Raw genomic sequence first — 26,013 nt, 5'->3', positions numbered from 1 at the left:
AGAGTGAAACTCCATCTAAAAAAAAAAAAAGGAAAAAAATTAAAAAAAAAAAGAAAGAAAAATGTTCCACTTCATTCTGGGCTCCATGGATTCTGATGAGAAAAGCCACTGTCATTCTCATTGTTTTTCCCCTATAGGTAAGGTGTCCTTTCTCTCTTGCTGCTTTTAAGTATGTTTTCTTTATGTTTAGTTTTCAGTAGTTTGATTATGATGTGTCTTGGTGTGGATTTCTTTGGGTTTTCATATTCAGGATTCTCTCCTTCTAGGATTCCAAAGATAAGAATGTTAGATCTTATCTTTGTTATTTTTTATTCAGTCCATCTTCTCTCTGTTGTTCAAACTGGGTAACTTATATTGTTCTATCTTCAAGTTCACTATTTCTTTCCTCTATCTTCTCCATTCTGTTGTCAAACCATCCATTCACTTTTTTTTTTTGAGACGGAGTCTCGCTCTGTCGCCCAGGCTGGAGTGCAGTGGCGCGATCTCGACTCACTGTAAGCTCCACCTCCTGGGTTCATGCCATTCTCCTGCCTCAGCCTCCCAAGTAGCTGGGACTACAGGCGCCCGCCACCACGCCCAGCTAATTTTCTGTATTTTTAGTAGAGACGGGGTTTCACCATGTTAGCCAAGATGGTCTTGATCTCCTGACCTCGTGATCCACCCACCTCGGCTTCCCAAAGTGCTGGGATTACAGGCGTGAGCCACCACGTCCGGCCTCCATTCACGTTTAAATTTCAGTTATTGTATTTTTCAGTTCTAAAATTTCCACTTCTTTCTTCTTTATTTCTTGTATTTCTTTGCTAAGTCTTTCTATTCTTTGCTTAAACATTCTGTTTTTTCATATGCTCTGTGTTTGTAATTGCTCAGTGGAGTATTTTTATGATGATGCCTTCAAAATCTGGGAGTAAAGAGCTGCTTCATCACAACCAAGCAAGGATGGATGATTAGGCTCCTCATTTGGTCTTTGCTGATGGGGGTGGAGGTAAGCCTGTGGTTTCTTCTGTGGTGTTTGCATAGTAGAGCAGTTATCTGAAAGTTTTCTATTTCTCTAGGCTTCTGTTTTCCTTGTTTTATGGCTACAAAGAGTAGGCTTTTCTTGGGCCTTTTTTTTGTCTGTGCCCATTGGTGTTTCTGGGTAGCTGTCAACATCCAGCCTGGGATATATGAGGCAAAGAGAAAACTCAAGGAACTCACCATTGTGTCCTTCAGATAGAGAGGGTCCAAGCCAGTCTGCCTTTTCTCTCTGCCTTTTAGAGTCTTTTTTTGTTTGTTTATATATAACATCCAGGGTTTAGAATCGTACTTAGTAGGAGGAATAGGGAGAATTGAATCCACTCCATCTTGTCCAGAATGAGAAATCTATAGTTGTCTTTTTGGCAGCAGTTTTGCTTATTGGTAAACTGGGTAGTTACAATGTCACAACTGCCATATGTACCAAAAGTAAGTATGTACAAACCAGAAACTCATTTACAGAGGCATACCATCTCCTAAGAGGATATGTTTCCAGGGACATGGCAACCAATGAGCCATATGTTGTTTATTTGGTAATCACTTGACAACTCTGGCTTTATTGATAATATCACTTCTGAGTTTCATAGCGGCTCGCATGCCTCAGCTGTGATCATTTGCTTCCTTGCTGTTCAGTATTTATCACAGTGATGTTGACTCTCTGTTCTTTTCCCATCTGTTATGGAGAAATAACATCCTAATTTCATAATTGCATCCATGTCATCCTCCCCCTTGCCCTCTGTACCTCCATACCTTGATTTTTCATCTTCCTTTACTTTCCCACTTACCTGAATTCTCATTGAATGATCTCCCTCTAACTTAGGTCACAGGCTATGCATTTGCCCTGCACTTTGTATGCAAGATCTTTTATTTTTGTTTTTAGTACTTCCAGCTTCTTCACAACACCATTTGAAGACCTGCCACAGAGTATGCAATCAGCCCAACTGCCAACCACACTGGAAAAATAGACTTACTAGCCATATCACCTGTGAGAAATAAAACTTCAGATGCAACCCCAGATTTTGGTCTTTCTTCTTCCTGATGTTTTGTCAACATGACACAATCTGTCTGAATATTTGAAAACATCTTTACTTGCCTTTCAAAACACGGTTGACATTCCCTTCATCTTCTTCCTACTTCATTGGTGAATCCCATGCAGCTTCTTTTGCTAGTTACTGTCTTTCCTTCTGAACTCCTCTCTTTCAGTGCTCACTTTTTTGGTATGCTCCCATCTCATGGCTTTAAGTGTCATCTCTGTATTAATGATCCCCAAATGCATATCTCCAGCTCAGACCTCTCTCCCAAACTCCAGAGGCATATATCCAATTTCATAATTAATCAATTGAATATCTAATAGGTATCTCAAACCCAACATGTCCAAAATTGAACTCCCCCCCTTATCTACAGCCTTCTGCATCATAACAGATGACCCACAATCCTCCAAATGACCCAGCCCAAAACGCTTAGAATTATCCTTGACTCTTCTTTCCCATACACTTCCACATTCAATTCATAAGCACGTCCTATTGGTTCTACCTCCAAAATGTATCCTGCTGCTTCTCATTATCTTCACTGCTGTTCCCCTGATACAAGCCACCATCAGCTTTCACCTAGATTACTGAAATAGCTTCCTCATAGCTCTCCCTTCTTCCACCATTGTCCCCCTTCCCCCAGCATCTTCTCAACATTACAGTCATAGTGATCTTTTGAAAATGTAAGCCGGATTATATCATTCCTCTGTTCAAAAACCTTCATGGCTCCCATTTCACTCAGAGCAAAACCCGAGATCTTTACAACAGCTGTCAAGTTCCTATGTGATCTGCCCTCTTTCTCTGTCTCACTTCCTCTCCTACCCTTTCCCTTGTTCACTTCACCCTGGCCACAACATCCTTACCATCTCACAAACAACCTACACATGCACCCACACCAGGGCCTTTGCACTGGTTGTTCCTATTGCCAGGAATTCTTATCCTAAACATATGCTTGGTTAAACTCCTCTGCCTCTTTGCTCAAATCACTTTCCCAGTGAACCCTATTCTGCCCACCTTATTTAATATTACAGTTCTTCACCCACTGGCACTCCTGATTTTTTACTGGGCTCTATTTGTTTTTTGGGGTTTTTTCTTCCATAATACATATTGCCTTCAAACATAAGATATAATTTATTTATTATGTTTATGGTTTATTATCTATTTCCTTTGTTAGAATGTAAGCTCCATGAGAGCAAGAGTCTTTTGTTTTGTTCAATTATAAACTCTAAGCACCTAGAAGGTGTTTCTTTGGCACTCAGTAAATATTTGTTAAATGCAGGAATTAATCTCATTACAGTAATGCCTCAACTATTGAGAGGATATTTATCCGGAAATCTCAGTTATTAAAACAATCACTGGAGTGAGATCATGTAGCAAGTAAGTTTACAAAGGATTTGTGAAACCAAAATCAAGGCCCCAAATTCCAAAAACTCTGACATTCATACACTTAACTCAGAGGAGAAATACCCAGAGGGCAAATACATGCACTTGTGTTATACATACAGCTCCAATAAATTTAGTTACCTGGATTCGAAATCCAAAGGATTAAAAGCAATATATTATGTTTGTGCAAGGGAAGAAGATAGGATGGAAACCTAAAGGGCAAGCAAGGAGTGACAGCTTCTCGGTAGTAGGGAAGAGACAGATAAATAAAACAAAAGCAAACAGAGCTTTAAAAACAGCACTGGGGGCATCTGGTATTAAAACAGATAATCCACATACTTCAAAATCATAAATTACAGAGGTACACAGGATGCTAATTTATGTTCAATATACTGAGCCTTAATCATCAAATAAAAGAAAAATGATACTCAGTATGCCTTAGAAAAGCAGTCACATTAAATATTCTGCCAGAGTTACTAAATAATGGCAAGTTTAGAGGATTAATTGGGATAAACTTGTATGAAATTAACTTCTCTATGATGCTGGATTACTGAAGACTCACTGAAAATAGCTACACTGTTTGGCTTTCAGCCATTTGTTTATCGCTGCAAATCCACAAATTAATCTTGTGTTCCAAAACAGAGCACATTCCAATCAACTCTAAGATCTCAGCAGGTTTTCAGAACTCTGGGTAAATTGAGGTTCTTACAATTTCAAAACCATGTAAAGAAAATTCTCAGTTGGCCAAAGGCTTGGGAAATGGTCCAACCCTGATAGGTGAGTTAGGATTAGGGTTAGGTTAGAAGGCACACATCTGGAAAATATGACTTCAAATAGTCACCAGGCAGATATATAACTCTGTGAGTTTCACTCTGATATTTCCATTGAGTTAAGGCTTTTACTTCACTAGGAATTCTTTATTTGAACTACAGTCATTTCTGCAAGGGATAGCACATTAAATTCTTTAACACATTAGCTCAGATTACTTTATTAAAGGTTAGGAAATTTGGGACTGCAAGGTCCTGAACAAATAGATGCAAGGTGCAGTGCCCTATCATCCTGTGACCACCTCCAGGTGTGGGAAACAAGGTGTCTGTCCTACTTCTTCTATTTAAGAGATTAGCCTACAAGAGAAGTACAAGACAGGGCTGGGGAAGAAGTCAAGAGGACTCCTGTCCAAGGAGTCTAGACACAAAAGGGAGACTAGACACAATCTACTAGGGATATGACAGGTATGGCAGAATAGGTATGGCAGATTACATGGGTTGAAAATGGCTCCTGGAGGCTCACCCACAGTGGTAAGGGCCATGTGAAAGCTAAGAGTGGGAGCTGACTGTCATCCTATCAGCCCCAGGGCATTTGAGGTATCCAAAGCGGTGCGCAAAGGCTAGGCAGTGCAGTAAGGCAGCAGAGGGTCATGGGAAAGGGCACTGGAGCACACAGGCACCTTTCCATTTTGCTTAAGGTCCCTCCTAAACTAAGAATTAAGGCCAGCCTTCTTTGGTGTTAAAATTCTTTCTAAACCGGACTGGCTAACTTTACTGTCCTAGTAAATACTATCCACCAAACAATATTTGAACCTTAATCAGTTATCAGCAGAGTCCTATAGAAATAGACGAGTGATATGAAGTAGGGTTGGAACTATCATATCCTAAGATATACACTGCTCAGTTTTTAAAAAACTAGTTTTTATTGACAGGAGAGGGGTAGGCATGGCTACAAAGGGCTGGCGAGAGGGAGTCTTGGAGAGATTGAGCAGTTCTGCATCTTGAGTATGGTGGTAGTTACATGAGTCTACAAGTGATGAAATTACATAGAACTACACACACACGTGTGTGCACTTGAATGCACATAGAATTGGTGAAGCCTGAATAAATTGTGTGGACTTTACTGATGCCGATTTCCACGTTTTGACACTGTACTGTAGTATGGTTATGTAAGAGTTACCCTTGGCAGTGAAGATTACATGGGACCTCCCTGTACATGTTTTTGCAACTTCCTGTGACTCTATAAGTATTTCAAAATAAATCGTTTTTAGGACAGGCGCGGTGGCTCATGCCTGTAATCTCAGCATTTTGGGAGGCCAAGGTGGGCAGATCACCTGAGGTCAGGAGTTTGAGACAAGCCTGGCCAACATGGTGAAACCCCGTCTCTACTAAAAATACAAAAATAGTAGTTGGGCGTGGTGGTGCACACCTGTAATCCCAGCTACTTGGGAGGCTGAGGCAGGAGACTTGCTTGAACTGAGAGGTGGAGGTTGCAGCGAGCCGAGATTGCACCACTGCACTCCAGCCTGGGTGACAAGAGTGCAACTTCGTCTCAAATAAATAAATAAATAACCATTTTTAAAAGATAATTTTTAAATTATTGTTATTAGCTCAATTTGTGTTACTTTTCTATCTAAAATCTCAAGGGGCTGAATTTAGTAAGATTTTAATTATGTCACTAAACCGTTCCTCTCTGGTCATTTAATCTTACCTAAAGGGATTAATGTTAGATGTTTATGGGTCCTGAGTTAAAGAGTTTCTGTATGAGGCCAGTAGAATATGAACCTCAACTTCTCGTCAAAAGTCTGCTGTCATCACCATAATGTAGCCCGGTGTCAGCAAGCACATCCCAGAGTATTCCTCAGTGTTCTACGGCCACATATCATTTTGTCTTTATGGTGACGTCCAGATATCTGAGGATTTTTTTTTTTTTTTTTTTTTTGAGATGGAGTCTCACTCTGTCGCCCAGGCTGGAGTGCAGTGGCGCGATCTTGGCTCACTGCAAGCTCGGCCTCCTGGGTTCACGCCATTCTCCTGCCTCAGCCTCCAGAGTAGCTGGGACTACAGGTGCCTGTCACCACGTCCGGCTAATTTTTTGTATTTTTTAGTAGAGATGGGGTTTCACCGTGATAGCCAGGATAGTCTCGATCTCCTGACCTTGTGATCCGCCTGCCTCGGCCTCCCAAAGTGCTGGGATTACAGGCGTGAGCCACTGTGCCTGGCCTAAGGATTTTTTTAAAAAGCTTTAACTTGACATTTCCAAATTTTTTCTCATAAGCCGTTTTTTCCTTGCCCTATCTACTAATATTCCAAGGAACACACTTGAATCACTTACAGTGGAAAAGGACTGGGGTTCCAATTCCCCAGTGGTCCCTAGCACTTAGCAGCTATGTGACCCTGGACGAGTAATTTAACTTTTCCAGACCTCAAAATTCCTTATTTCTAAAATATCAATAATAGCAGCTTCTTACTGTCTTTATGAAAAGTAATTTAAAAATATATTAAAAACCTTAAATCTCTTCACATACGTTAACTAATTTTAGTTCTATAGATATCTCTCCATCCTAATGAAGTATCTAAAACACAAGAAATTTTTAATATAAAAGACTATTCCATTATTCATAACAGCAATAATCATTTTCAAATGTCTTAGTTGTCCAACAATAAGGAAAAACTTAAGCCACATGATCTGTATGATTTCAGCCAATACAAATTATATTTATAAATAACTGTTAATAACCTGGGAAATGATCATCCTATAAAGTTCATTTTAAAAGGTATAAAGTCATAAAGTTCAAGCTCAAACATGTTAAAAAACACTCACACACAAAAAAATACTGCAGGAAAATACGCTAAAAATGTTAAGACCTGTTATTCCTGGTGATAGAGTTTATAGAAATAAAATAATAATTATAAGCCAAAAATTATTTTATTTGGTCCAATTACAACATAGTTTAAATCCTACTCTGTAACTTTTCACAAGCTCCTGTCACTTTCCTCCTGGGAAGGAGAAAGATATGTCAACACATGTTAATTGGTAACACTCTCAGAAAGAAGCTGGTGTGTGTGTATGTGTGCGGTGTGTGTCGGGGGTGTGTGTGTGTGTGTGTGTGTGTGTACACACTGTCACGTCTCAGATGCAATCTAGCAGCAACCCTCACAAACCGAAAGAAGAAGGGATGTGCTGGTAGCAATTATGTCACATGTCACTTATTTTAAAAAGAGTCATAGTGCTGTCTCAGATACCTGGTTTAGCATCTAAACATTAGTAAGCTTTAAAAAAAAGTTTTCCTTTTTGCCTATAATTTCCCTTATTACTAATTTGTTATTTTCTAAATCTTTTCAATCACTACAATATTATCCTATGAAATCAAAGCCCTATCAATGAAGTTTCTTTCCTATATAATCATATGAATAAGAATTCAGTACATAAAATCAATTGTATACCTGTGTTGCTTTTCCCAATTCAAAAGAAATATATTCAAATATATTCTATTTGTAGAGGTATTCTTATGTGGCAGAATTTGATCACAAAACTCTTTATAGGCAGATAAAAATCAATTGTGGGTAAATTTAAAATAAAATCAAGGTTTTAGTTCAACTAAAATGGAAAGAAGAACAGCTCTCTTTTAAATAATTTTCCAGTTTTTAAAAAATCATTCCATTTTGTTGTTTTTATTTTATTATTGTTCACTCTCCCTTCTCACCAATGCCTACACTATTTCCCTAAAGGTGATTAATCATACATACATTTTAAAATTATTTCAGTTTTGCAAATCTACCACTTTATGATATTTCATATAACTCAAAACAATACTAGGGCTAAGTAATGTCCACTTTTGATTCCTGTAAGTTCCTCCAAGAAGCAGTTTCATTGCTCATTTCTCCTGTGGATATTTAGGATTAGAACTTCCAATCACAAAAACAAAAATATATTAATCATCTGAACACAAAGGAATCTTTAAAATTAGAATTGCTTTGACATCCATGACCTGTTAAATGTTGAATTCTAAAATGAACCTCTAAAGTTGTTAAGATAAATATCCAGTGAAGTGCTGAAAAGGTAAGAAGCAAAGCAACAGAGATAATGTAAAATTCAATTGAGGAACAGATAAGGTTCATTCACAAGCTGATAATGTACAGCTACAGCGCAAGGAGATAAAAGAGCACAATAAAATTATATTCTATTCACATTCAACCAGTTGGACATCCAGATTTGGCTATGCCTTATAGATGAAGCTGCCTCATTATGGTTCCCTTGGTATGTTCTATAGCTGCACACTTTTGTATCAATAGAAGGCTCCCTTATTTGTGATCTGATGATTTACATAATTAAACAAGGACGCCTAATCTAGGTTTTTAAATTATTTTTGGTAAATAGAATGTAAAACCTGGACACTAACTAGATAGTTCTAACTCTACAACCTAGACCTTCAAATACCATCAGGGAATATTTATAAGTCTGAGGTACATATGGTGCCCTAACATCACAACAGAGACTTACTATTCTCAAGTTGCCTTCAGTTTTTGACATGAAAAACTTTTAAAACATACTGCTATATCACTGAATTTATCTATGAATAAAATATGATAAGAATTCAATACAAAAGCAGTATCAAAAGGCAGATGGTGGAATAACAGCAAAGAAATCCTTCAAATCAGAAATTGTTGGAATTTCCAGGTATCCAGGACCACTTTCCTGCCCTAGCACATTTGCCTTCGAGGCCTGGCTAAGACACTGATCCAACAGAGGTACCAGACAAATTCATCACTGGTGAAACTAAACTGGTTAAATATGAAAACCAAAATTCCATGGGTAGGATGGGAATGAGGATACCACCATGCTGTAATCATCAGCATCCATGATCAAAAACACGCAAACAGTATCTTTACAACTCCATTTAAATGATAGTACCTTTCCTGGTCTGAATGGTACTTATCAGTTCTCTAGGTGTAGCTTTCTTTTTCCTGAAAATTATTATCAGAAAAAACTAAAGTGAAACGTATTTTTCACATCTTTAAGTCATAATAACATTTAAAGGACAAACCAAAATTCCAAAAGGACTTCATTTATCCCTTCCATTGTTTTGTGAAGCTACTTGTCTATTACATCAACAAAAGCAGTTAGTAGTCTATGGGTACTTTCCCAAAAAAAGGCCTTGTTACCAAACGAAAGGGCAGTGCTGCATTGATTCAGCCTGTGTTTGCACCACAGGCACTAACTAGCCTGACCTCTGTTCTCTAAAATACCTCATCCACCTATTTAGTAAAGTCTGGATTACACTGATCTAAATTCAAACTAGGTGACCTCTCAGTTCATTCAAGGTCTTTGGTCAAATATCACTTCTACAGAAAGACCTCTCTGACCACCCTCTCTAAAATAACACTACCCCTCAGTCTCTTCCCCTTTTCTCTCCTTGATTTTCCTTCACTGCTCTTATCACTGCCTGACACAGCAGTACAGTTTTGTCTGTATTTGTTTACTGTCTGTTCCTCTACCTCCATATTCTCTTATCTTTGGCTTCATAGCATTTATTACCATCTAACTTCTCCTATTCTGTCACCACTGTATTCCTTACCAGCTAGAACAGCATCTAGCACATACTAGGTAACCAATAAATCATTTTTTGAAGACTGACTGAATAAATGAATGTCTTCCCACCTAGTATTTCAATTCGTGAAGTCAGGGCGTTTGACAGTTTTTCTCACTAATGTATACCCAGCAAGAGTGACTGGCACATGGTAAGCAGATAGTAAAATCTCTAAATGAATGGGTGAATGACATTAGGAAAGTAAATTGCTACAATCAGATCCTTTTCCTAGAACACATTTGGGTGGGGGAAGATGGAAGACAGTATGATGCAGGTAGAAGAGTGACAAAAGGAATGGCAAGGGACACTGAATATGGAACTTTTCTATATTCCAAGTTTCTTTAAAGAGTAGATAAAGAAAACCTGTAAAATTTAAGAACCCAGCTTTTGCTGTAACTTGTCCAATAAATAACTAATGACTGCACAGCAAAGCAAACAATCAATACAATAAAAAATTCAACCTATGAAATGGGAGAAAATATTTGCAAATGATATATCTGATAAAGGGTAAATATTCAAAATACATAAGGAACTCATACAATTTGATACCAAAAAAACAAGTAATCTGACTTTTTTAATGGGCAAAACACCTGAATAGACATTTTTCCAAAGAAGACAAACAAATGGCCAACAGGTGTATGAAAAGGTGCTCAACATTACTAATCACCACAGAAACGCAAATCAAAACTACAATGAAAAACAATGTCACACCTGTTAGAATGGCTATTACCAGAAAGACATAAAATAACAAGTGTCATTGAGGACATGGAGAAAAGGGAACTTCTGTGCACTGTTGGTGGGAATGTGATACAGTTTGGCTGTGTCCTCACCCAAATCTCATCTTCAGTTGTAGCTCCCATGTTCCCCATGTGTTGTGGGAGGGGACCTGGCAGGAGATAATTGAATCATGGGAGCAGTTTCCCCCATACTGTTCTCATGGTAGTGGATAAGTCTCACAAGACCTGATGGTTTTATAAGGGGGAAAAAAACCCTTTTGCTTGGTTCTAATTCTCTCTCTTGCTTGCCGCCAATACAAGAGGTGCCTTTCACCTTCTGCCATGATTGTGAGGCCTCCCCAGCCACGTGAACTGTGAGTCCATTAAACCTTTTTTTCTTTATAAATTAACCAGTCTCAGATATGTCTTTATCAGCAGCAGAAAAACAGACTAATACAGTAAATTGGTACCAGGAGAGTGGGGTGCTGCTGAAAAGATACCTGAAAATGTGGAAGCGACTTTGGAACTGGTAACAGGCAGAAGTTGGAACAGTTTGGAGGGCTCAGAAGAAGACAGGAAAATGTGGGAAAGTTTGGAACTCCCTAGAGACTTGTTGAATGGCTTTGACCAAAATGTTAATAATGATATGGACAATGAAATCCAGGCTGATGTGGTCTCAGAAGATGAGGAACTTGTTGGGAACTGGAGTAAAGGTGACTCTTGCTATGTTTTAGCAAAGAAACTGACAGCATTTTGCCCCTGCCCTAGAGATTTGTGGAACTTTGAATTTGAGGCAGGTGATTTAGGGAATCTGGCAGAAGAAATTTCAAAGTAGCAAAGCATTCAAGAAGTGACTTGGGGGGATTAAAAGCATTCTGTTTTAAAAGAGAAACAGAGCATAAAAGTTTGGGAAATTCACAGCCTGATGATGCAATAGAAAAGAAAAGCCCATTTTCTGAGGAGAAATTCAAGCTGGCTGCAGAAATTTGCATAAGTAATGAGAAGCCAAATATTAATCAGCAAGACAATAGAGAAAACGTCTCCAGGGCATGTCAGAGACCTTTGCAGCAGCCTCTCCCATGAATGGCCTGGAGGCCTAGGAGGAAAAAGTGGTTTCGTGGGCTGGGCCCAGGGGCCCCCTGCTGTGTGCGGCCTAGGGACTTGGTGCCCTTCGTCCCAGCTGTCCCAGCTGCTCTATCCATGGCTAAAAGGGGCCGAGGTACAGCTTAGTCCAAAGCTTCAGAGGGTGCAAGTCCCAGCCTTGGCAGCCTCCACATGGTGTTGAGCCTGCAGGTGCACAGAAGTCAAGAACTGAGGTTTGGAAACGTCCTCCTAGATTTTGGAGGATGTATGGAAATGCCTGGATGTCCAGGCAGAAGCTTGCTGCAGGGGCAGGGCCCTCATGGAGAACCCCTGCTAGGGCAGTGCAGAAGGGAAATGTGGGATTGAAGCCCCCATTCAGAGTCGCTACTGGGTCACTGCCTAGCAGAGCTGTGAGAAGAGGGCCACTGTCCTCCAAACCCCAGAATGGTAGATCCACCAACAGCTTGCACTATGTGCCTGGAAAAGCTAGAGACACTCAACATCAGCCCCTGAAAGCAGCCAGGAAGGAGGATGTACCCTGCAAAGCCACAGGGGCCAGGCTTCCCAAGACCATGGGGACCCACCTCTTGCATCAGTGTGACCTGGATGTGAGATGTGGAGTCAACGGAGATGATTTTGGAGTCTTAAGATTTGACTGCCCCACTGGATTTTGGACTTGCATGCAGCCTGTGGCTCCTTTGTTTTGGCCAATTTCTCCCATTCGGAATGGCAGTATTTACCCAATACCTGTAACCCCATTGTATCTAGGAAGTAACTAACTTGCTTTTGATTTTACAGCCTCGTAGGCAGAAGGGACTTGCCTTGTCTCAGATGAGACTTTGGACTGTGGACTTTTCAGTTAATGCTGAAATGAGTTAAGACTGGGGAACAGTTGGGAAGGCATGACTGATTTTGAAATTTGCGGACATGAGATTTGGGAGGGGCTGGGGCAGAATGATATGGTTTGGCTGTGTCCCCACCCAAATCTATCTTGAATTGTAGCTCCCATAATTCCCTTGTGTTGTGGGAGGGGAGCCGGTGGGAGATAACTGAATCATTGGGGCAGCTTCCCCAATTCTGTTCTTGTGGTAGTGGATAAGTCTCATGAGATCTGATGGTATTATAAAGGGAAACCCCTTTCGCTTGGTTCTCATTCTCTCCCTTGCCTGCCACTAATGTAAGACATGCCTTTTACCTTCTGCCATGATTATAAGGCCTCCCCAGACACATGGAACTATGAGTCCATTAAACCTCTTTTTCTTCATAAATTACCCCGTCTCAGGTATGTCTTTCTCAGCAGCATGAAAACAGACTAATACAGAATGTAAATTAGTATGTTATTGAAAACTTACGGAGGTTCCTCAAAATTAAGATTAGAACGACTTTACGATGCAGCAAGCCCATGTCTGGGTACATATTCAAAGGAAATAAAATGAGTATCTTGAAGAGATGTCTGCATTTCTCTGTTTATTGCAGCATTATTCACAATAACCAAGATAAGAAAACAACCTAAATGTCTGTTGACAGATTAATGAAAAAAGAAAACGTGGTGTATATATACACAATGAATATTATTATATTATTCAGTCTTAAAAATAAAGGAAACCTTGGTATTTGCAACAACATGGATGAACCTAAAGGACAGTATGCTAAGTGAAACAAGTCAGACACAGAAAGACAAATACTGCATGATCTTACTTACACATAGAATCTAAAATATTCAAACTCCTAGAAGCAGAGAGTAGAAGATGGTTGCAGGGAGCTGAAGGGAGGAGGAAATGGGGAGACATTGGTCAAGGGGTACAAAGTTTCAGTTATGGGAGATAAATAAATTCTGGGCTGGACACAGTGGCTCCTGCCTGTAATCCCAGCACTTTGGGAGGCCAAGGTAGGAGGATTGCTTAAGCCCAGGGGTTTGAGCAGCCTGGGCAACACAGCAAGACCACATCTCTACTAAAAATAAAAAATTTTCCAGGCATGGTGGTAGGTGCCTTTAGTCCCAGCTACTTGGGAAGCCAAGGCAGAATGATCACTTGAGCCCAGGAATTCAAAGCTACACTTAGCTACGATTGTGCCACTGCACCCTAGCCTGGGTGACAGAGTGAGACCCTATCTCAAAAAATAAAATTAAAAGATGAATACGTTCAGGAGATCTAATATACAACAATGTGAACATAGTTAACAATACTGTATTTCAAACTTGCAATTTGCTAAGAGAGTAGATCTTAAGTGTTCTCACCACACACACATACTAGGTAACTATATGAGGTGATGAATATGTTAATTAGCTTGATTGTGGCAATTATTTCACAATGTATACATACACCAAAGCAACAAGTCATACATATTAAAGATATACAATTTTTACTTGTCAATTGTGCCTCAATGAAGATGAAAAATTAATGACTAGAAGAATAAGGCTGTTCTAATGCTGCCCCAAACACAAGGGAAAACATTAATGCCTTCATCTGGGGTTTACACAGAATTGAAATTTCACATAATACCAAGAATCAAATTACTAAGTTGTGAGTAATATCTGCTTCCCATCAAAGATCTTTTCTATTTGTTTTCAACACCTCAACTATTAAGTCTTTTCTAAGGGCCTATAAAAATTATTTCTCCATTTAATTAAGGGGAGGGTTTCTTGAACTTTTCACCAATTTATAAGTAATATTTCTGGCCAGGCAGTGGCTGGCGCAGTGGCTCAAGCCTGTAATCCCAGCACTTTGGGAGGCCGAGGTGGGCGGATCACCTGAGGTCAGGAGTTCAAGACCAGCCTGGCCAACATGGTGAAATCCTGTCTCTACTAAAAATACAAAAATTAGCCAGGCATGGTGGCAGACATCTATAATCCCAGCTACTAGGGAGGTTGGGGCAGGAAAATCGCTTGAACCTGGGAGGCGGAGTTTGCAGTGAGCCAAGATCATGCCACTGCACTCCAGCCTGGGCGACAGAGTAAGACTCTGTCTCAAAAAAAAAAAAAAAAAAGTATTATTTCTGTACAGCAAGTCATCCATTTTGATATGCTTACATTGTACAATCAATTTTATTCAATAAAAGTGTTTTTAGAAAATTATTTCACTCACGGATAAGCATTTTAAGATTACTCCAGTGCAATTAACATATGTCCCTTGGTTTCCACCAAGGGGACTATGTTCTGTAGCATTACCTGTGGACTCTTGACCACCATTTGTCTATTTGTTAGAGTGGCACCAATATTCCTCCTTGAGAATACACCCTTGCCCCCACATCCTCACAGAGAAGAGATGGACCACCATTAAGGCACACATTCTTGTTTGGCTACCAAATGATACATGAAATGAAATAAAGCAATGGAATATAAAGGTCAAATGATAGCCAAACAAGAATATAATTTTCCCCCAGTTTGGCTGACACCAAAGTCTTATTACTCTTCATTCAGCCAACAACACAGAACAGAATGATTCCAGGTATCTATTGGAAAATATTACTTCAAAGTCATTGAAACTCAATCATAATCATTACAAATGGCTCAAATGTGAAAAAACAATATTTATACTGGATTTCCAGTAAGAAACACAATCCATCTATTTCTAAAATATACTAAAATCTTTCCTTGGATTAAATCAGATCACCAGAAAACTGTATATTATATTGGCCCCCTCGCAGAATTACCCTTTCTTAATGTGTCTTTAGAATTATGCTGTATTGAAAGAGCCTGTGAAACTCACTGCTGAATCACTGTTGGAATGTTGTTGAGGATGTTGTTCACCACATTGCAAAGTATCTTCTTGAGGCTGAGGGAGTCAAGAGGTCCCAGTATCAGCCTGATTAGTTGTTCTTCTCCAGCAGAAATAGTTTAAGTTTACAAATACTGAATAAAAAAATACCTGTGCTTTCTTCTTTGTGTTGAAAATGAGAAATTGCAGCTGAAATGCTTATATTAGTAAAGAAGAAAGGTTAAAATTAACCAACTAAGTTTCCACTTTAAGAAGCCAGAAAAAGAATAAGTTAAACCCAAAGTAAGGAGAAAAAAGGAAAAAAACAATGAACAAAAATCAATAAATTTCTCAAAGAACAGAATAAATCAACTAAAAGTTGGTTCTTTTAAAATAGTAACAAAATTGGGAAGCTCCTAGTAAGAATGAATTAAAAAAAAAAGACACAAATTACCAATATGGGATACAAAGGACAGAACAACACTACATGCCCTAACGGCATTAAAAGGATTATAAGGAATACTATGAACAACTCTATGTCAATAAATTTGATAACTTAGATGAAATGGACAAACTCCTTGAAATAACTATAAAAACTGACATGAAAAGAAAAAGAAAATCTGAATAGTCCTCTATTACAGAGTTTGAATTTGTCATTAAAAAGCTTTTCATATAGAAAACTCCTGGCCCAGATGATATCTATAAGACATTTGTAAAATAAATAGCATTGATCTTATATAAGTTCATTTAAAAATAGAGGGAAAAAATAGGAAAAAAAGGAAATGTTTCTTAATTCATTTGATGAAGCCAGAATAATCCTGATACTAAAATAAGAAAAGAAAGTTATAGGCTAATATCCCTCATGAATTGACATGAAAGTAGCATTAACAAAATATTAGTAAGTTGAATAAAGTAATATATAAAAAGTATAATGCATGTTGACAAAGTAGTATCTATTCTAGGAAGGCAAGGTTGGCTTAACATCTGAAATTCAGTCAATGTAAATTCACTATATTTACAGAATAAAAGAGAAAAATAATATAAACATCTCAATAATTTCAGAAAAGGGAATTTCCTAAAAAAAAAAAAAAAAAACTACATGAAAGACAACTAATGTGGCAAAATAGCAAACTATTTTTTATAAGATCATAACCAAAACAAGAGCATCCATTCTTACCCCTTCTATTCAATTTGTCCTGGCATTCCTGGCAAATGCAATAAGGCAAGAAAAATAAATAATAGAAGACATAAAAATCAGAAAGAATAAGTAAAACTGCCAGTATTCACATTCAAGATTGTCTACAGGGAAAATCCCAATGAATCTATAAAGTAACTACTAGAACCAAATAACTTACCCAAACTTACACCATCAATAAAATTAAAACTGGGGTTTGAGCCTATACAGTCTGACTCCTAAAGTTTTAACCTCTACACTACACTTTCTCTCTAGAGATGACCATGCAACGTTTGCATTAGCTCACACACCTCAACATAGCCATTACTGTAGGCATTGGGAATCTCATTTGAAGATGTGAAAACAGAGATTCAGAAAGATTAATAACTTGGCCAAGATCACACAGCTAGAGGGTAGAGGTGACAGAATTTGAATCCAGGTCTGGCTGATCCTAAGACAAAGCTGATTTGACTATATCATGTTTTCCAGACTGGAAACAGAAAACGGAGAGATTCAGATGCTAAGGCCCTGAAATAAAAGTGGAATATAAAAGTCAAGAAAATTAGTGACTGGTTAGATGTGGAAAAGGACATAGGAAAGGGAAAATGCAGATAACTTCAAAGTTCTGAGAATAAGGAAGTCATGACATCATAAATAAAATAGTAAAGCAAGAAGGAGAAACTAATGGGGAGCAGGGCTAAAAAAGATGAGGTCAACTTTAAACAAGTATCAATCTGTTAGGTTAGAGATCATTTTGATGGCGAACGATAGAACACCAAACAAAGAATGCTTTAGAGAAATAGGGCTTTGTTTCTTCACTAAACAAAAATCTGAAGGTGGGTAACTACTGATCTGGGTTCAGCAGGTGGACAAAGTCAGAACTGGGGGCTCTGTGTTTCTCTGGGCACTTGCTCCTGGGATTACAAGATGGCTGCCACAGGCCCAGGCCTCGGGTAGTAACTCCAGGCAGAAAGAAGAGAGGAAAGGGGAATTAAATACATAGGTAAAGCAAGAGCTTCCCTGGAAGCCTCCTGTAGACTTCTGCTATGTCTCATTGGCCAGACAGTGTCACATGGACACCTCACCGGAAGGGAGATTGGGAAAATAAGTATGCTGTTTTTCCAGCTTCTATAGCAGAAGTAAGTGAAGGAAAACAATGTCTGCCCCACAAAATATTAATGGGATATTCATGTGGGAATATCCAACAGACAAAAATACATCTGGTCTAGAAGATAAGCCACAGATACAGAGTTTAACGAATCTGCACAGTTACAGAAAAGGAAACAGATAGATGCGCCAAGAAACAGCTGGCATGGAGAGAAAAGAGAGTAGTGGCAGCACTTTGTTTTTCTTCTGGGGCAGGGGAAGCAAGCGGGTGCACACGGATGCAGCTGAGTCAACACGCCAGGACTGCCCGCCTCCGCTCATCAGCCAGATTGTTTTCTGTCAGATGTTCAGCTGGATCTCTCGCTGTCTCCCTCCCCACCCAGTTCTTTCCACCCTCTTTCTCTTTCCTCAGTCTCTCAGTACTCCTAGGGCAGTCTCTCCCTCATCTGTGACGTGAAAGTACTGGAGGAAAAACCCACTATCACTGACCGCTGTTGAGGATGCACAAACGTGGTTTTATTCTGACTGAAGAAAAACTAGCTGCATGGAGGGTGAGGAGGTGGTGCAGGACAATAAGCAGCTACGATGAGAGGGCCATAAAATCTTCTGAGCTCATGGGAAATTCCAACACAAGGTATCTGCCAGTCCCACCCTCAAGGGAGGGGCCAGAAATCCATTTGAGAGAACTCCAACTAAGACAAAGAGGCTGGATTTGCTTTGCTAAGCACCACTTTTCCTCTGAAGACTCTTTCCAGCTCCCAGGCTGCGTGCAGGAGACCAGGCAGCCGGGTCAAGGGTGTGGACTGAGCACACCAATCCTACATGTATCCCCAGTCTGAGGGAGTCCAGGTCTGGCTAAACTTTCCTTTCCTAATAGATTAGAGCAAGTAAAATCAGCACGACAGAATTTAACCCTAATTACATGTGAGGTTGTATTGTTCTCAAATTACTCCAAATATATATGTCATGTGCTCCCATGTATTTGAGGCCACAGTGAAATGTCTCCCAATAAATTGCAAATAGATAGTTCCCAAGCATTAAACTTCAAAAACAATATATTGCTAACATTATGAAAAGAGATCACTTGACATTATATACTTCATTATGGAAATATATAACACTTCTGTGATGCATTCTTACCAAAAAGTCAAACTCTAGACCCAAATACCAATTTACAGGAAATACAGGGGAAAAGGAACATGTTTTAAAAAACTGCATGGAAGTGCAATGAAAATTCAGACTGAAAAAAAAACAACAACCCAGTTTCTTCAAGAAATGTATTACAAGGAAGAAAAAGAGAGAAAGAGAGAACCCAGACCTATAGACATATCAACTAAATGCAACCTATTTGGCTCTTGATACAAACACATTGCAAAAAAGAAAGTTATGAGGTAAATGGGGACATTTGAACACTGACTGAATAATTGATTATATTAGAGAACTAATGTCAAGTTGTTTAATGTGTGTGGTATTGTTTTCTTTATAAAAAGTCACTACCTTTTAGAGACATATGCTAAAATATTTACAGATGAAATATGTGGGATTTGCTTGAAAATAATCCTGGGGGGAGTGGGGAGTGTGTGGGGGTATAAACAAAACAAGGTTGGCTGTAAGTTGATGATGTTGGAGCAGGGGAAGGGGTAGCACAGAAGATCATACTGGCTGGGCACAGTGGCTTAAGCCTACAGTCCCAGCACTTTGGGAGGCCAAGGTGGGAAGATCACTTCAGCCCAGCAGTTTGAGACCAGCCTGGGCAACATAGGGAGACTCCATCTCTATAAAAAATTTTTTAAATTAGCCAGGCATGGAGATACACATCTGTAGTCCCAGCTACTCAGGAAGCTGAGGCAGGAGGATCGTTTGAACCCAGGAGGTCAAGGATGCAGTGAGCTGTGATCAAACCACTGCCTTCCAGCCTGGGTGACAGAGTGACCCCGTCTAAAAACACACACACACACAAACAAAAAGAATTAAGAATCATACTGCTATTTCTTCTTTTTGTATATTTTGATTTTTTCCATAATAAAAAGATGTTAGTTTTTTTTTTTAAAAGGTGGGTGAGGATTTAAGGAGGAAGAATAGATTAGATTAGAGCTATGCAGTGTCACTTTTTAAAAAGTATTCACATTAGCCAAAAAACATAGAAGAAGCAACAGAGGAAGATGTGGATGGTGTCACCCACGCCCTTCCCCAGCAAAGGGCCCAGTGCCAGGGCCTTCCTAGAGGGTTACAGAGGCCATCATCCCTGAGGAGAAGGATGCCTGTGGCCATCTTGCCCTGGGCCCATTAGCACCTTCTCTAGTCAGGGCACTGCACTGAAGCTGAAGATAAAATGATGAATAAAATATAGGGACTAAAGTCAAGTGATGTGAAAAGAGAAGTAAGCAGGCCATTACAATGGAGTCGGACTTGTGCTATGTTATTACAGAGTGGGACCAAAGTGTGCTGTGAGAACACAGGTAATGGTGATCTGACTGGAAAAGGTGGCAGCCACGCTGTCCTGGATGATTCCCAGAACTGCCTTCTCATTATCATCCAATTCCCAGGCTCTGTTGCTCTAGGAAGAGGATGTACTCTTGTACAGGCCAGAAGATGTAAGCGTCCTGACCTCCTGGCAGCTTGGCTTCTCATTGTAAATGCAGAAAACGGACTTCTGAGAATAATTGGATTTCCCATATGTCTTACTTAGAGGAAGAATACATTAGCCAAAGGACGTGAGTGCCCACTTCTCTGATGTGACAGATCTTATTGTCAAATTGATAAACTGTCTTACTGGCTTTTAGAGTCTCTGAGAGTCTGGTACCTGTGTATCTGTCGCTGAAAGATACATTAATTTTTGATGTGCTAACAAGTCAGGATTCTGAGATTGCAAGACCAGCCTGAGCCCTGGAGGATGTACCAGGGTAATGTCATCCCTTGGGACCTGGCTAGTAGATACCAGCCTCCTCCAGGGACCCCCTTCTGCTCTGTGTGCTTCTTTGATCCTCTGTATTTCTCAAGGGTGGACCCATGTCTGATGCTTCTTTGATATCTGAGTCATCTTCTCTCACCATGTGTGCTACAAAGCATTTTGGTTCTTAACAAATTTGTTCCTTGATTTCTTTCACTCGCATTCAACCTAATCAAAATAGCTAACATAACATCTATTTGGGGGCAAGTCAGATGGAAACTGTCCATGGAGTATTTTTAAACTGAAACATGAATACTTAAAAAAAATTCATCTGCTGCCTTTGAAAGATCACAACCTTTTGAATAACCATGTTAACTTCATCATCTGCTTTGGCTGTGACAGCCAGTGTTCCTCAAATAAGCCAATCAACTGAGAACCTTTCTCCAACCTATACTTCTAATTAAAGAGCAAGAAACCAAACACTGTGAACTCCTTTCCAAATGAAGACAATTTCTTTCATCTCCAGTGGTTTCACTGTCAATCACTTAGATAGGTTCTTTCATCTATAACAAAAGATGGCAAACTTTTTCTGTAAAGGTCCACATAGTAAATATTTCAAGCTCTGTGGGCCCACAGTCTCCATTGCAGCTACTCAACTCTGCCACTGCAGCGGGAAAGCAGCTGTAGACAATATGTAACCAAATGAGCATGGCTATGTTCCAATAAAACTTTGTTTATAGACACTGAAATTTGAATTTCATCTAAATTTCATGGGTCACAAAATACTACTCTTCTTTTGATTTATTTCCAACCATTCAGGAATGTGAAAACCATTCTTAGCCCATGAGACATACGGGCAAGCTGTCAGATCTGGCCCACAGGCCATAGTTTGTCAATGCTTACCCCATCATGATGAATGCCAGCAATGAGTTGCTATACTACATGAATGTGTATGGTCCCTGTCCCTTCATAATACTCCTTTACCAACCCTGAGAACTAGGACTTATAAGTGGATCTTAAGTTCACAGTTGGCAAATTTAAAATCTTACGGGAAAAATATTTTCATTAAAATTAAACAATGGGCCGGGTACAGTGGCTCACACCTGTATTCCCAGCACTTTGGGAGGCCAAGGCCAGCGGATCAGCTGAGGTCAGGAGTTCAAGACCAGCCTGGCCAACATGGTGAATCCCTGTCTCTATAAAAATAAAAAAGTTAGCCAGGCATGGTGGTGTGTGCCTGTAATCCCAGCTACTCGGGAGGCTGAGACACGAGAATTGCTTGAAACCAGGAGGGGGAGGTTGCAGTGAGTCAAGATCGCACCATTGCACTCCAGCCTGGGTGACAGGGTGAGACTCCATCTCAAAAAAACAAAAACAAAAACAAAAAAACTTAAACAATGGTCAGCACACTTAAAAGAAAAAGGACATTTTACCTGTCTTAAGTCTCAAATAGTGGGAACTATGTAATTTGTTCCTAGTTGCCATCCCCTCAGAAAAAAATGGTAAGATCCCTGAGATAGTGGTGAGCTTGTTTTACTTTAACAATACATCTGCTGAGACTTTTTTCAATGTTGGTTTATCCATCCAAATGTTCAATGTCCTGTCTTTCTGGTTTTTTTCTTTTCTTTTTATTTATTTATTTATTTATTTATTTATTTATTTATTTATTTATTATTATACTTTAGGTTTTAGGGTACATGTGCGCAATGTGCAGGTTAGTTACATATGTATACATGTGCCATGCTGGTGCGCTGCATCCACTAACTCGTCATCTAGCATTAGGTATATCTCCCAATGCTATCCCTCCCCCCTCCCCGCTAAGATTAGTATTTGTAGACCCTCATCTCCTCAGTCCCACCGTAGTCCAAGACAGTGGATGCTTGATACATAAAAAGCTATAGATTTTCTTTCTTTAATCTAATCTATGAATCTACAACACTTGCAAGTATTGTCCTGTCTATGAGAGCTTTCTAGGCATTTCTAACAAACACTTTAAGGCTCTATTTTCCTTGTGTTTTGTTTGTTTCACTTCAAATTTCATTGCATACTTCTTTACTACTGCAGACTTTCTCTTTTAACTCTCTTTTTATTTCCAGTCCCAGGATTTCTCTTTTTTTCGCCATCCACAACAGTTGTCACTTGAATGAGGCATATATTTGAACTATGTTTCCCAGTTACGTCCTTTTCCCAGTTAAAAGGTCCCAGCATCATATTCCCAAGTGAACCCACAGGGGTTCATTGTACTTTCTTTTTTGTGCAGGGTTGAAAATGTCCATAATAAAAAAGATTTTATAAAAATAGAGCATACATTCCTATATTCTAGATTTGGTCACAAGAGGAATTTGTGGTTGGGAAGAAATTAGCATATTCATATGCCACACCACTCCCTGGCATGCCCTCCCTATTATCTGCCTGGTAAAATTTTTCTCAGCCTCTGAGGTCTAAGCAGGACACCTAGGGAAGCATCTCGATAACTCTCTCATCTGCATTCCCAAAGCACTTTATACATCTCCATTAAAGCACTTACTATTGCATTGTGGTTAGCTGTTTACAGAGCCATCCCACCACCAATCTCCCCTACCCTCCAAGCCTATAAGCAACTCTCATATTTTGTTGCATCCCCAGTGCCCAGCACAGTGCCTGGAAAAGAGGATCAACATAGCATTTAAAAGAGGATCAACATAGCATTTCACAGTGCCTGGAAAAGAGGATCAAGATAGCATTGCACAGGAACATTGAGGGCTGTGTCTCCACTAAACAGGGGTTTCAGGGGGCTTCCCTAGCCAACTTCCATAAACACTCTCAATCTTTCTCCTTTCCTAAAAAAAAAAAAATAAATAATCTAAGTAAAAACACAACTTCAAAACAAGTCCCCCCATGGCCTTTATACAATGAGATTGCTGCCCTAAACTGTTCCTCATAGGAATTCATTCCGGCATGAACACTGCAGAACATGCGAAGTTCTCTTAATACCACAAAACAAAAAGCCTACATGGCACTCACAGTTTTCAAACTATTTCACCTTTTTTTCTTCTTCCATTTGTCCACTTATCCCTGATAGTCCTATCCTCCTTTTTCAGACACTCAAGGAAGTAAAAGTGACATGTCCAATATCAGAACTGGTAACAGCTCTGTGCCTAAAACCCTTAACTTATTGATCTGTCCACTCATCTGACTCTTCTGATGCTAGGCTCAGTATCTGTGAAGGGTTTTTTTTTTTTCCTAGATTTTTTTTCCCATTATGAATGGTGGCATTAAATGGGGGCACCATGCTCTAAAAAATCCATTTCAAGCAAAATCATTTGGGCAGATACACATTATGAAAAGAGAGAGTCGAATATGTCCCACTTGTGTTAGTATTGCTCTATGATTTTGCCGTAAGTACTTCTTATTGACTAACGGGTTTCCAGTGAATTACCGACTGTTCAAAAAATGCCATGCCATGCATTTCTACACATAGAAATATGTTATCTATTATCTAAAAATTTTGCTCATAAGGAAGCACTACTATTTATAGGTTAGTGCAAGATCTTGAATCCCATATAATTCCTTTTTCCTGAACTATTAAATTTAGATACTTATCATATTAACAACCTCTATACTTTAAATGCTCTTAGTTCTTCTACATAATCCTGTGTGATTTAACCATTACTTTAATTCTCTTACTATTTATTGCATGAATTCTTCTAATATTAGTACATATCATTTTAGACATAAATAGGGCACTGCCTGCCAAAAAATCTTGCTACTGAGTGGTAATTGAAAGTCAAGATTATTTCTCAGATATATTAAGCTTTTCAAATGAGCTACATTTAGCTTTTCTCAAATTACTTAATATTTTTCAACAAAGGCCTATAATAGAGTATGCAAAGCATGTCACACTTAAGATTTTCAAGTTTGATCTGGTTACGAATCTGTTAATTGAAAATTTTTCAATATGGCAGAGCACAAAATATTTCACACAAATGCAAATAGAGATGTCATGCAGATAGCTGCAAGACGTGAATCATTGCCCTTCTGCATCAAACTCCGAAATTCAGAGGCAGTTCACTCTGCAAGATTTCTTGCTCAGTTCTTAAAAGTTCAGATGCATCACCTTTTAATCAGGGTAATAAGCTATAATTGCTAACATACTGTGTAATGTTTACTGCTAAACCTGCAATCTGGACAAACAGAAAATTATGCTGTCAGAGCCTGGAAACAACTGCAATCCACTGTTAACACACACATCCTCCTTAGAGAGAGCTGTCGTCGGGAGTTACATGCTTTATGGTTTTAATTTTTTTTAGCGTAAAGATCTTTTCCCGAGAAGCAGGTATTAAGAGGAAAGCAGCCTCCCAAATGACCTTCTCTAACACAGACCTTGAGCGAGCGACTGCGGGGGCAGAGAGCTGTGAATTTCAGCAAGGGACTCAACAGCTCCACTGGGTCCCTCACACTTTGCTTTTGAGAACAAAAAAAGAATGTTACTCTGCACCTGCCGGTGCCCCCACCCCTCTTTAAAACTTAATACCCCGCAAGGTCTGCATAGCCGGAAAGGGTCTTCTGTCGATTCTTCTGTCCCGTGATGCCAAGAGAAAATAAACCCCCACCCAGGAGCGGAGCCTGGAGTCGCGGCGGGGCAGGGGGTTGGAGAGGTGGGTGCTCTCTCCCCTTACTGCGCTGCATTTTCTCCACCACGTGTAATAATCTCATGCCGCTGGCACCCCACGAGAGGCGGGGATCCTTGTCCTCCTGTCTCCCGGACGAGGACCTCAACCCCTTCCCCCGCTCGGGGACCCCGGCCACCCGCAGCCCGGCCGCGCTGCGCCCAGGTGTGGGGCTGCAGCGGTCTCGGGGCCCGGGCAGCGCCGCAGAGCTCGGCCCCCGGCTGCGGCCCCCGGACGAGCTACCTTTTATCCAGGCAGGCGATCCACTCGGCGGAGGAGGAAGAATGGGCAGCGTGCGCAGCGACCATGTTGAGCAGCAGCGCGCGGTGTCCCTGGCTGCGGCGACCTCCCGCGCTCGCTCTGCCTGCGCCTCCGCCCCCGCCTCGTCCGCCGCGCGGACCCCGCTCCTCCCGACCGCCCGGCGACCAGCGCGGCTGCGACAGGCCCGCCCTCCCCGCGGGCTCCCGCGGCCTGGGGCGGTGGGGAGAGGGAGGGGACCCGGGGGGCGGGACGCGGGCGCGGGGAGGGCCGAGCCGCCCGCCCGCCGCTGCACTGCGGCGCCCGGGGGTGGGGATTCCGCCCCGGGGCGGGGACCCCCTCGGTCCCGCTGCTGGGGGGCACTGGGGGTGGCGACCCCGGCGGCCGGCCACCTGCGACAGGTGGCCGCTGCGTCCCTCGGAGACTGGGGCCCCACCCTCACTCCGGGGCCTCTGAGGCGGGGCGGGAGGGCAGGCGCCAAGGCGGAGTGGGGAGAGGGCTGCCAGTGTCTATATATTTTTCATACAGCACATGCCACTAAAATGGCTGCTGCCTCTCTGTTTCCTTAGAAACCCATGAGTCTTCCTCAGCAGCTGTCGAAACTTGCCGGCGGTTGCTTGCTCACCTTTGCTGTCTCCCCTTCAGAAAGGGCTGGAGG

General features: G+C 40.6%; 1 protein-coding gene across 2 annotated transcripts in view; it reads right to left on the bottom strand.

Moving 5' to 3' along the window:
- RAPGEF4 (Rap guanine nucleotide exchange factor 4) overlaps positions 1 to 25,724 on the bottom strand; it is a 316,916-nt gene extending 291,192 nt beyond the window's left edge. For both annotated transcript variants that reach the window (XM_054477049.2, XM_054477050.2), the window contains exon 1: positions 25,341 to 25,724. In XM_054477049.2, coding sequence (XP_054333024.1) covers positions 25,341 to 25,405 — 65 coding nt within the window. In that variant the 5' untranslated portion in view covers positions 25,406 to 25,724. The remainder of the gene's footprint in view (positions 1 to 25,340) is intronic.
- Positions 25,725 to 26,013: the final 289 nt, after the last annotated feature.

Source organism: Pongo pygmaeus, chromosome 11, assembly GCF_028885625.2.
Source record: "Pongo pygmaeus isolate AG05252 chromosome 11, NHGRI_mPonPyg2-v2.0_pri, whole genome shotgun sequence".
In the NCBI taxonomy this organism is placed as follows: Eukaryota; Metazoa; Chordata; class Mammalia; order Primates; family Hominidae; genus Pongo; species Pongo pygmaeus.
Note: the sequence above shows the minus strand (reverse complement) of the source record. Positions and strands in the feature narration are given on the sequence as shown.